Source organism: Chionomys nivalis, chromosome 5 (assembly GCF_950005125.1).
Source record: "Chionomys nivalis chromosome 5, mChiNiv1.1, whole genome shotgun sequence".
Classification (NCBI taxonomy): domain Eukaryota; kingdom Metazoa; phylum Chordata; class Mammalia; order Rodentia; family Cricetidae; genus Chionomys; species Chionomys nivalis.
The window spans coordinates 49796641-49809994 of NC_080090.1; the positions used below are offsets into that span (position 1 = coordinate 49796641).

A 13354-nucleotide genomic window follows, 5' to 3' on the forward strand; every position below is an offset into this window, starting at 1 on the left:
CATCTTCCGTTGTCTTGTTATTACAGCATTCATAGTTGATAGTCACTTTGGATTGTTTCCACTTTTTGATGATGGTGAATAATATTGCTATAAATATGCATTACGAGGTTTTGTGCGTACATGGTTTCAGTTCTCCTGGGTATATACTGGGAATATAATTTTGGGTCATTTGGTGTCTGTATGTTTAACATTTTGAGGAATTGCCAAACTGTTTTTCAAGCATGCAGCTGCATCATTTTGCACTCTGTGCAAAAGCGTTTGCGGCTTCTTTGCCTCCACGGTCTCACCCACACTTGGGCTTCTCTGTGTTTTGATTAGAGGCAGCCTGATGGCTATGGAGTTGTATCTCTGTGTGGTTTTGATTGACATTTCACTAATGACTAATGGCACTGAGTATCTTTTCTTGGTCTTTGCAGGGTTATCTTTCCAGCTTCACTGAAACCAACTCAAGCATTCAACAACAATGAACAGTATTGATGTTTCCCTCTTTCTTGAAACTCTCCCTTCTCTGGGCTTCTGGAAGTTATCATCTCTTGGTTTATATACTTATTGTGTTCATAGGTTGAGTCTTACTTCTCTTCCTTAGAAGGCTGTGCGCTGGCTTTGTCATGATTTCTCGGTCCTGAGAGGCTGAGTGGGATGTCAGAATCCTGTGATTAGGCTGTCACTTAGCAGTCTATGTCAGTGTATCATGTATCTGGAGGAGTGAGATCATGCCCTCAGGGAAAAATCACCTAGACAGTGAGCTGTTTACTACATTTGGTATCATGGCAAGTTTTAAATTGATGTCCGGTGATGGAAAGTGGCATTTCCAGAACTGAATGGTGGCAGCCTATAGAAATAGCTCTGATGAGTAAGCCCAGAGGAGGAGGGGATAGAAAGGGAATCAGAGACAGGTCCAGACCCTGGAGTCACTGGCACTGGGTGATCAGTGCTGAAAGCCTGGGCAGCATATGGAGATAGCTCTCCACATACCACAGCAGGACAGGCCAACAAGGTGTTTCCTCAGCACGTTTCACAGGGGTACACCTAAGAACAAAAGGGATGGTCTGAGTCAGTGGCTCTCAAGTGAGCAGCATCACTTGGGGAGTTATTAGAAAGTAGATTAGAACATCCCTAATTTTAGCAGTACATAGCTATTTACTGCTGTTTGGTAAGCAAAACAACAGAAACAGAATCTGCAAGAAGAGATGCTTTCATGGTGGCCCCTTTAAGGAGCTTCTGAAATACCAACTTTGCTAATATAAAACCAGTCACTGAACGTGACCTCCGGTCTTCAGATTGCATTCTTAACAGTAATGCTGTCCCCACTGCATCTGTGTGTGTTGAGAACACTCTGCTAAGTAGCACCACAAGCGTATGACAACCATGTACTTAGCAGATTTCATATGTTAGGTCCATAAGGTGGGGAGGCTGCAGTGCCCCTTACAGTGAAAGATGCTGAGTCACAGGCCTGCCGTGGCAAGGTAACAGAGCTAGTACATAGGCAGTCCAACAGTATTGTATATACTGTATTCCAGGTAAAAGCTGGTACTGTTATGTTCTGTGCCCTCTGGCAGTATGAGTACAAAATTTTGCTCTGAAAATTGTGATGACTTACATGTAAGGAATGGGGTGGAGAACAGGTAAGTGACATCAAGGAAGGAAGAGAGAAAGGATCTTGGTGAAGGGAGGAAAAAAAGGAAGAATTCTATCAGGGTTTGCAAGTGAAGACTAGGGGACGGGGGGCTCTCACCCCATTCTCATCCATTTCCCCTCCGTGTCTTCTCTGGTCTGAAGTCTGATTCATTAAGCTACTCTGCATGGTTACTTTCTTCTTGGGCCCATGTTGCAAGGCTTTCTTGTAAGAATTTAGTTCCTAGGTAGTTTGTAACTTACTTCTCCATGTCTGTTTGTTTCTGTATCCCTCTTTCTTTGTTCACATTTGAGACTTAAGTATGTCTATGTCCCATTGACTCAAGGGTTTGAGGTTACCTTCACCATGAGCTGGAGGTGATTTGGGCAGAAACATGTAACTGTCTGGAAACTGTGTACTCAGGAGCTGACGTGAAGCTCTTCTTTGTTTCATTCACCTTGGACAGCCCAACTTACTGGCTCTCCTGTATATTATCGTTCTCCCTTTCTTGTACACAAAACCACGAGATATTTCACGTTCTGTTCTCTGGAGATCCATCGTTGTAGCCCACCTGTAGGAATCAAGATAGGGTGGGGGGTGATTGGGGATGTACTTTGATTCTTTGCCTGTCTTTCCATACTTTGGCTTTTCATTTTCCTTTCTCTGTAATTAATAACAAGTGCTGGAAGTTAGCTCAAGGCTATGAATAAGGTTTAGGTTTAGAGAGATACAATAGATACCATTGGTAGAGTAAAACTTCCAAGTAGCATTTTAGCTTTGAAGAATATATATTGAATTAGATACGCTGTGATCCTTAAGTCATGATCTCTAACTAATAAGTCTGCTATGCCTATTACATGGGTGCGTTAGTATATTAGACCAGGGAAATGAGGGATTTAAAAGATTAAGTGAAGGCCAGTAAGATGGCTCATCAGTAAAGGTACTTGCTGCCCAGACTGACAACCGGAGTTCTAGTCCCAAAATGCATCTGACCATCATACACATGTGCACACCTGTGCACGCACGCGCACATACACACACACACACAGAGACATGATTGCACACACACACACAGACACGTCTTAGATTTATTTTTTTTACAACTTTTTAAAAGATGAAGTTTACAGAATTACTGTGTGATGGTAATGAAAATGAACAAGAGGGCAAGACCCATGTGACATCATTTCCTATGAGGACTCTACCACTCTCTGCTCAGAGCCCTGATCTCTCTGAGTATTCATTTTTCCTTCTGTAAAATGAAGATCACTTCGGAAAAGAACTGTGGAAGTACTCCATGAAATACCGTCCAGGACTAATACAATCTCTCGTTGTCATGGCAAATAAGAATGAACAAGAGCTGTTTGCCTTATATAATTAGTAGTCAAAGCCAGTATTCTGGATTTGGCCCACACTACTTCCTCTTTTCACCAATTCCCCGGCTATTTATTCAGTTCTTTCTTGACCAGTCTTTGTCTCTTGTTAGCTTCAGAGTCACAGTCACAACAACTGTCTCTGAAGACACACTGTCATTTCAAAGTCCTGGCTGACTACAGCCCAGACTGACAGTGACACATGAGTCCACCAAGCCTGTGATGCACGCTGACATTTCCCTTAAGCTCCCGTAGGCCACCAACTTGTATCCCTCTTGCTTTGTGTTTCTTCACCCACAGCAGATTTCAGATGTAGTTTCTGAAAGTGATCATCAACCTCTCCTGAAAAATAATCCAGCGAGAAGCCGTGGAGGGTAATTGGCCTTCAGGAGAGCATCACTGTCAAGTCAAAAGACAGAAGGTGAATTAAACACATTTTTCCTTTCTTTTGTACCTCCAGCATGTGCATGTCCATATTCTTCCGAGAAAAGCAGGGGACTTCAGCAGGAATGACAGCATCTATGATGAGGTGAGTCTGTCCTTTGTGACCTTATTATTGGGTCACAGGGCCTGTCAGTGTGATTGAATCAACCCAATTAGCTAGATGTCACCCCAGACATGATCTTAAATGGTATTCTACCCAAGAGGACTTGGGAAGTGGCAGTAGAAGCCAGCAAGCTTAGGGTGACTATCAGGGGCAAAAGAACTGAATTATAATTTTTTTTTAACTAATGAAAACCAATAGCAAACCAAGTGTTCCTGTGATTTCTGCTTTGTCATGTTTATCAGGACACTTAATATCTGTGTGAAGACATGATCCTGAATATCTATAATGTAAAGTATTACCAGTAGAAGTCAAGCAGAGTGTCATATGATTCTTTGAGATGGATGTGCTAACTTTGGGAGCTGGGGAGATAACTCAGTGGATATATTGCTTCCATGATAAGCATGAGAACCCAACTTTGCTGCAATCCAAAGATACCAATGTCAATTCAGCACTCTGTGAATCATCAAGGGCCACACGATTCTACTCTGGGGTCTTACCCACATGAAAACCTTCCAGTGTCTGCATGTGCTGTGTAGAACATTGCCTGTGGTAGAGTGGGCTAGAAGAAAATGTAAATTTATTTCACTTTATGTACTGACCATAGCAGTGGAACAGAAAATATATTTTTTGTTTTTGAGAGCTGATTACACAGCACCAGTGCCCCAGGGTCATTGTATTAAAAACACTTTGGCTGTAACAAGGAAAGGTGCTTGACTTTATGGGCAACATCTGCCTTGGGTGTCAAATGGGATAAAAAGATATTAGTCACATATTTGATTTTCTTCTTCCAGCCTTTCAGGGAAAAAAATCACTTTTATTTTCAATTTTACTTGTTTATTATGTGTCTCTGTCAACTAGACCTATAAGAAGATAAGATCTTCAACTTGCCCCCAAGGTCCACATGAACTGGATATATCTCTGTGTTCATAGGGATTTCTCTAATGAGCTAGGCTTTAAAATGGTTATCCAAACATTGTAAATAAAGAATGTCAGCATTTAGTAAGGACATATGTTGATGTCTGCTCAGGGACTCGGTGGATCACTTGATATATTTTCCAACACTACTGTGAACTTGTGTAAGCTAGACATTGCTTAGCCACAGTTTTGAGAGCTGATTTGTGACCTAGAAGCTTTCTGAAATTCTTATTTATTTAGGGATATCTTTATCTCTAGAGATTGTGTTTGGGTAGATGGCAAAGGCACATGAGAACAAATTATTACAAGTACCAAATCCCTCACAAGTGATTCTGATACAGTTATAGGTGGTAGAGAGTAGGTCCTATGCACAGCCTGGGCTTCCCAAAGCCTCTGAACACTCTAGATGTGAACTCCGTTCAGCGGATATGAAGTGCAAGCTGACGGTTGGTAAAGGCTTTAGTCTGTGTGGGAAGAAAGTAAGAGCTACAGAATCATTATACAGAGATATATTAAATACACAAGTACACAGCTTATTAATGTAAAGCAAGGTTAATAAAAATGTTGCCAAGTACAGGATATTTTAATGAATAAATTACCACATGATTTATATACAAGTGGAGTGGCATTAAAAGTGCTTGAAAACACTGTTTTCTTAGGCCAATCAGTCACCTTGAATCTTGTTTATGTACCAAATGGGCTATTGACAGAAGCTGTGTGCATACATTTCAGCTCTGTCCAAGACACAATGGCTGACATTGTACAGTACCTGGCTAATACTCTCTTGTTCTTCTTGCACACTCCAACGACATCTCTCGACTCACAAATAAAGCAACACGTGTTACTACAGCCCATATGTCCCTCTATATGAACAAGTAATTTCTAAAAGAACTATTTTTTTCAGTCAATATTAGCTTATAGTGTAATATTAACTTACAATATGCTCTACAGAGATAGTGGTACAAAACTAGAACAGATTAAAGTTCATTGCAGCCTATTGAGGGGGGGGGACTGTCATTAAAGCCACTTGGCTTCCATGTCTTAATTTTCTTATCTTTAAAATGAATAATGCTTACCACTCTTAAACTTGGCAAGCATATTATGGGACATAGAGCTCCTAAAAGCAGATTTTGAGGATTGGTACATACTAAACAGTTATTAGTAGGTTGCTACTTATTGTTGTTGTTACTAATTTGCCTTGGAACATATACAGAGGGTAAGTGACAGGTAATCTAGGTTTCAAAATAAACTGTTAGATGTTATCATTTAACACCGTTTGCCAGGGTGAGTAAAACATCATGCTTCCAATTTTCCCTCTGCCTTTAGCTACTCAGCCTCAGCTTGATCTTCCTCTTTATTTGAGAAGCTTCTCTCGTTTGAGTACATAATAAGGCAATGCCTAACAAGAGGCATGAGAAGCATAAAGCATCATGCAGGCCTTACTGGTACAAGATGTAATGTACATTAGACTGAGTGATGTTAATCAGGAATGACAGGGTGATGAGGGATGACATTCCTTATACTGATGAAATCACTCACTCACTAGGAATTATGTAGACACAACAAACAGGCCGGCTTGGAGGGAGACAACTGGGAAACAGAAATAGCAAGAGACCAAGCCCAGTGAATGCAATGGCACCCCTGTGATTACAGTCTACAGTATGATAACTAAAGAATCCCCAGGATGAAATTGCTCATAAGGTGACATTCTCTGTTAGCACAGTTTTAAGATGAATAGCGATAATGGAGAAGCTTCCCAGAAGGGGTGCAGGATGGCAAGTTCTGGGAACAGAGAAAGGAAATGAAGACTGGGGACAAAGACACTTGAAAGGGGAAACAATATGTATAGACAGAGGACGACATAGTCACTGCTTCTAACATTCTGGAACATTTTTTAAAAGGACTCTAAACATGTCTGATGTGTCATTAATACATTCCGTGCGGCTTCTAAACACAGATCTAGGAGTATCAGGCTACAAGGAGACCGAAGTCAACATCAGAAAAGGATAGACCACATTTAGGAAAAAGCTTTGAACCGTTAGAATGACCTTTGCGTGAAAGGGTGATTCCATCTTTGGATCCCTTCAGGCCACAATTGGTCAGAAGTGTGTGGGGTCACTATGGGGACCATGTAGTTGCACTGCCTGCCTCTCCATATCTGGCCCGTTCTCCCATTTATGGCCATTGTCACTGCGAGTTTTGACAAATGGTGCCATTCTCCAGTTAGTATTATGGCACTTGGGCAGCTGCCTATTCAAACATTCTTTGTTTAGTTCTTAGAAATATAAGATGTAACTCTTTCTTGACTTGTATGAGACTGTATTCTATCGATTTGTCCTCATTTCCAGCAGCCTCTTCTCGACTTTTCTCTAGCTCAGCAATGCATACTGATGATGTGTAGGCTTTGCTGGCTTCCCCGCACGGGTTCTGTCATTCCCTGCAAAGTGCTTTTTAATGATGTGCTTCATTTTTGTGTGAAAAGTAGTTTTTAATGAGGCTGGATGCTGGTAAGCATGTCACTCAGGCTGTAGGTCAGGAGGGTTCCCACGATTCTGCCTCCTCCCTACACTTCCATCCCTCACTTAGGCCGTGCCCATGCATCTTTCCAGGCTTTTCACAAATTGAAGCCTTTCCCCCAAATGCAGCATGAGAGGTCAGTATAAGCGGTCCTGGTTCCCAAAATCATTTAAATTTGAGCTCCTGCCCCAGTTCCTCTCTTATCTCTATCACTCAAATGTCACTGCTCTCTGGAACATCTGTCTGGCTCAGAATTTCATGACAAACCGCCTGTAATATCCATTTCACCTTTCTGTTTGTTTCTTTATTTACAATGCTCTGGCCCAAAGCGATTTCTTCAGATTCAGTGTTGGGTCTTGCCTGTGCTTCTGCCACCAGTAAGTCCCCTTCCCATATAACTTGTTTTTGCCAAACAGCATTGGCATTCCTCGGGGCCTTTGTACCAATTGTTCTCTTTGCCTGTGGTGTCTCATCTGTTTCCATTCACGTACATCAGTGTCTTTATCCAAATCTTAGGTCAAGGCCACCCCCTAAAAGAGCACTCCTTCCTCTTTTAAAGACTTAGCTAAAATAACCACTCTTGCCTTACCACCATAGCTCCTTCCTATTAGCATGCCAGTTACATCCTTTTACTCACTCCAGATAATTTTCAGTTGATATGCAACACCTGTATTGTCCAAGTGCATTGTAAAGCTTTGAGAGCAGGGACCCTAGCCTGGTATAGGGTAGGTCCTCAGTGGATATCTGTCACTAGAGGCATATGACAGGACAAGAGTCACACTTCAGGAACTTGCCATCCCCTACAAGCTAAAACCTACTATAAAAGGAGAGTGCATCTTGCTTTCGTGGCTTCCCTGGGTGTGAGTGGAACATGGTGCCATCATCCATCTAAGGGTAATTTAATGGGTCATTGATAGAAAAGAACCTTTTGGTCAGAAATCAGTGTGCTGCAGAAGGCTGAAAAGTGTGGTGCACCAGAAAGGTTTGGAGAAGCAATTATAAACCTCATCTGATTGCTAAGCAAGTCTGGTAGCCTTGAGTCAAGGACGATAAGTAACTTTTCCTCTGGAAACTGAGATCTGTCTTCCTGTAACAAATACAGATGTGAGGTTTGCTGAAAGCAGGCTGGAGGCCCACTCTGCTTTCGTTCTTTAATTATCGTCCTGGAGTTTATCTTCAATTATTCTCCCTCAAGCTTTGTGTCTTAGACTTGTCCTTATGCATTTTACTCACCTTTCCAGTCCCCAGATTTCAGAGCAGGAGGCTTTCTCTTCACTGCCAAACTAAGGGTCAACTCCACCTCTTCCACAACATACAGCTCCCTTTTTACTGTTCTCCGTATAGCTATGTGCAGCTCACAAACTCTGTGTTGTATTTTCTTGGAACTTGCATGAATTATATAAGGCCATCTCTGAACTCTCCAGCACCTCTATTATCTTGACAAGTTGATGAAGATTATGATAATGACATAAATGGTTCTTTGGATCAAAGAGCATGCATAGCAAATGTGGAGGAGGGAAGTGCCCATTGCTTAATGCCACAGTACATCATTTCATTAGCTCAGTAAGACTTACCTTGACTGTGTCTCAGATAAGGGTGCTCATAACTGAAATGGTCAATTCCTCTGATGTTTATGGGTGACATTGAATGGTTATGATTGTGTGCTGTGTCTAAAATTCATCCCTCATCTTTTAAAAAAAAAGAAGTGCCTAATAGTAAAGGAAAGGGAAATTCCAACCAGCAATTGGAAAAATTCAACCATGAACTTTATAGGCAGAGCAACCACGGGGTTAAGTGTGTCATGGAAAACAATTGCTTGGCTTATTGCAATGTATAAACAAAATCAATTTACTCAAATTCAGGTCATTTGGCCCTGAAGGCTTGAGAGAAGCATTATATTGCTGATGATATTTATTGCTGAACTTGGATCTCTTTCACACATCATTTGACAATGTACTCCAAGTTCATGGATCCCTAGTTGATTTTACAAAAAGCAAGGAATGTCTCAGTGAGACAGTTAATTAGCTGTTCTCCCTCTGGGTTCACTGATTTCTTCCTAGTGATTGGTAAGCTTCTGAGTTCACGAGAATTGTAGAATGCAAACATTGATACTTCTTGTTCAGATTAAAATTGCAACCTTATGTGTTTTTGCATTCTTTGAGACTTTTAAGTCAAAGGATATGGATATGATAAATTCATGGTCATTCTTAACTAAATGATATGCTTCATATCCCCCTATATTTATTTTTGAATGTGCTTATAGATACCTAATTTAAGAGAACTGGACTACTGATTCTTATGCCATATTGTTCTCCAGTTACATCTTTATAAACCCTCACAGGAGAAGGGATAGTTAGTAAAGAGTAGTTCATCAGGTTAAAGTTTTTATCTTCTTTTTTCTCATAAAGATGAATGTTAGAGAAAATCAGGTTGGTTTCATATAGAGCAGTGCTTACTAAGCATGGTAGAAAGGAAAAGACAATAATGATAATAATGATGGGTTGGGGACCTCCAAAGACAATAATGAATTCATTGTACATCAACGAATCAGATCAAAAAGCAAAGCTGAATAAATAACAGGTAAAGTTCAGATCCCTGTATGAGCCCCACAGCTAAAGACACCACATTATGGAGTCTATGTTTTCCTCATTAGAATTTACTTAAAAGATGTTGTGTTAGGTCCTTTTTTTCCCCTCAGGTTTTCTCTGTTATGTCACTTGAATATCTTCAGTTACATGTTAGTACTACCAGGGATGCTCATGAAACCAACCATGGACTTGGAAGCAGGAGAAGCACTGTTTGGGTCATTATTTCTCCTGACAACTGCCTTTGAAATGGGTGGCCTGAAATTTCTCATTCAACTTTGAAAGGAGGCACAGTGTTCCTTTGTGGTAACAACATGTAAGTTTAAATTTGGGGGATCTAGACCCAGCTTGCTTCATTTTCATTTCCTATTCCATGTACTTGAACAAACTGTCCAACTCTTCCACGTCTCTGTTTTTTCATCTCTGACATATATGTAGGGTTGCTACAAAAATCAATTAGTGTTTTACATATGAAACCTTAGTCTACATGAAAAGTTCTCAGTAAATACCTGCTTCCATAATTTCCATGAGTTTAATAGTATCATTATCCTGACAGGCTATTGTGGGGAACTAGTAGAATGAGTTCGGTAGGTGACAGGTCAGAGGTCATTTTCCATCTGCAGAGAGTTCTGTTACCATATGTATGTGAACTGAGAGCCTTCAAAGAGCCATTCATGAGCACATTAATCCTTCCAACAGTCGGAAGTAGGGAGCCCCCATGATCCTGTCATGTAGACATGATGAAGAACTTGGAGAGAAAATACCCTAGATGAGAATGTTACTATAAGGCTTTTGGATCACTCCAACAGACGAGCAAGCCATGGTTTCTAGAAATTTTATTCTGGTGTTCAACTTCCTCCTCCCAACTTAGAGTCACACTTTGAGAAATAATGGGTATTTTTGTATTCAAGAAATTGAAGAAAAGGTTTCTGTACTTAAATATCTGCATTGTATGCATTGGACTAGCATAGTTAGTGACTCATCCCATATCTTTAAATATTGAGCTTACTGTGAAAACTCCAGTGTCTCCCATAAGATTTACTTTAAATGAGAAGGAGAAAGAACGCAGCAACACTAGGCTTCTGCATAAGATTACTAATCACAAACCAATCCAATTTAAGTTTTTGTTCCCCCAGAGAACTGATGGACAATGATAATGGAATGACATTATGGTTTAACGAACCCCAGTAAGCTGGACTGTGTGTCAGGGACTAGGCACACATCACCTTATCTTACAGACTTCAGGATAACTGTAACTGAAGCTGAGCCTCACAGGGAGGCATCTTCCTAGACCTCAGTGGCAACACTTGTTTACATCTAATCTGTTGAACACAGAGTCTTCTCTCTCTCTATCACCCTTTGCTTTAATCCTTATTTTTCTGGAAAAGTCAAATTAAATGAGCTAAGCATTTTTCTTGAAGGCCATGATTTCTGATCACACACACACACTCATACACACACACGCACACATACACATATGCATACACACGCACACACGTACACACATACACACATGCATACACACACACGTATACACACACACACACACACACACACACACATCCTAAATATCTTTTAAGTCTTATAAGTCTTGAACTTCTGCTAATTAAGTAGGTAAAACACACATTGAAGAAAATGGCATTTTCCAAAGTTATTTTTTTTCTCCTTTTAGGATATGGCCCTGTGAGTTTGGCAGCTTAGGAACTTCATTTTAACTCCTCTTCGTAGTTTTGTTTAAACACAAGGAAATCATCAACATACTCTAGCCCAGCTTCTACAATCCCCAAGGTCATTCTTTCGAAGCTGATGTTGTGCACCAAACCTCTTAAAGACTTCCGCGTGCCTTATAGAGTATTCATGTCACAATAACACACTAAAATATTTAAAAGGAAATCACTGCCTTATTTTTTTCTCAAAAAGAAACAGCCCTTGCTGACAACTCTCAATGGGCCATAAATATCTTCCAGGCCAGCTGTGCCAGTGCCCGTTGGAAATCTGTCTTACATTAGTAGTAACTAAGGAACTCATAGGATATTCCCTTTATACTGAAATGCAGCCTTGTTCTAGCATGCATCCATTTCGTTTGAAAGAATTTTGTTTCTCCACATTGTTAGGAGAACTTTGCATGCTCGGGTTAAGCACACTGTGAACTTTCTGCTTGATTTCACTGATGATCTTGGCTATCGGTTGGACATCAGGACTAAGGTTCAGTTGAGTTTTTTGTCACAAGATAAAAGCAAGCAAATGTTACATAAGTCCTCCACATAGCACACACACACAGACACACACACCAGGTGCATGTATCACGCATGTTGTTTTATTGTTATTGTTATTGTTGTTGGTTTTGGTTTTTGATTTTTCAAGAAAGGTTTTCTCTGTGTAGCTTTGAAGCCTGTCCTGGAACTCACTTGGTGGACCAGGATGGCCTCAAACTCACAGAAATCTGCCTGCCTCTGCCTCCTGAGTATTGGGATTATAGGTGTGCACCACCACTGCCCGACTTTATGCATGTATTTTTGATTGAATAGTTTTTTATTTAGGTTGTATCTCAAAAGTGAGAACTTCGGGAATTTGGTGCATTCACTTGTTCACAATTTGGGATGAGGGTGAATTGGATTTGAGACAGCATAGAGCAAGACTGTCCTAAGTGATGCTCTTAGAATGGAGAGGAAAGATAGAATGGGATTTGACATTAGTACAAGATGATCAGTTAATATGGACACTGACTTATGTTTTTTTCCATCAGATGCAGGAACTAAGGCACAGGGAAACCTTGTAACTTTTTTCAGGACAATAGAAAAATAGGGACAGGCCTGAGATTCACTTTCAGACTGCCTGTTTCCAGCCTGGCTTCTCCTTCATGCTGCGGCCTCCACAGATATTCCCAAATGTCTTCATTCCCTTCCTCCTCACTACCTCTGACACAAGGAGAACTCTACTCTCTCATAGGACAGAGTCTTCAGAATGCTAGCTGTCTAAATATATTATTTTCCCAGTCCTTAAAATGCAGAGCCTCATTTTCCCCTTACTCACTTCTTCGCCTTTCATTTGTTAGCAACAAGGCCCCATACTTTCTTGGCATTGCTCTCCTTTCTGTCAAAATGTCCTTTTTGTACTCAACCTGCACACAACAGCAGTTCACATTCTCAACCTTCAAAGGATGACAGCGTATTTTTCAAACTAACAAGGCCTTCTAGAAGAGAACAGACTTTTTAAAGATGGAATATCAAAACCTTAATCTAGACATCAGTGAAACTAGTAACGCCAAAACCTAACCACAAAGGCCAGCTCTGTACTCTGATTGCACACCTGGAGTCTCCCTGAAAAGTAATTTGGTAAATTTGCCCCTGAAAGCGCAATCAATGCTCCCTGTGACAAAACCACCCACATATACTTTCATATTTGGAAACATGTCATCCTGCCAAAACAGTAATAAGCATTTCTCTGTCCCCCTCTAAGCTCAAAAATGCTCTTATCTGTAATAGTTTCTATATTACCCCAGAGTGATTGCTTTGAATATGGGCAGTGTGCCCCAAACCAAGAAATATAGAAATCCTTTAGAAAGGGGAAAAGATCAATAATAATGATGGTGGTGATGATGGTGATGGTGGAGGTGATGGTGATGTTGATGGAGATGATGATGGTGGTGATGGTGGTGATGATGCTGGTGGTGGTGATGATGATGGTGATGATGATGGTGATGATGGTGGTGGTGATGATGATGGTGGTGGTGATGATGGTGGTGGTGGTGATGATGATGGTGGTGGTGATGGTGGTGGTGGTGATGATGGTGGTGGTGGTGATG

The 13354-nt window shown here is 40.8% G+C and overlaps 1 protein-coding gene across 1 annotated transcript in view; it reads left to right on the plus strand.

Moving 5' to 3' along the window:
• Positions 1 to 13354, plus strand: part of Fhit (fragile histidine triad diadenosine triphosphatase) — a 1428341-nt gene that overhangs the window by 1239656 nt on the left and 175331 nt on the right. Inside the window, exon 7 of the mRNA XM_057769802.1 lies at positions 3446 to 3514. Coding sequence (XP_057625785.1) covers positions 3446 to 3514 — 69 coding nt within the window. The remainder of the gene's footprint in view (positions 1 to 3445; positions 3515 to 13354) is intronic.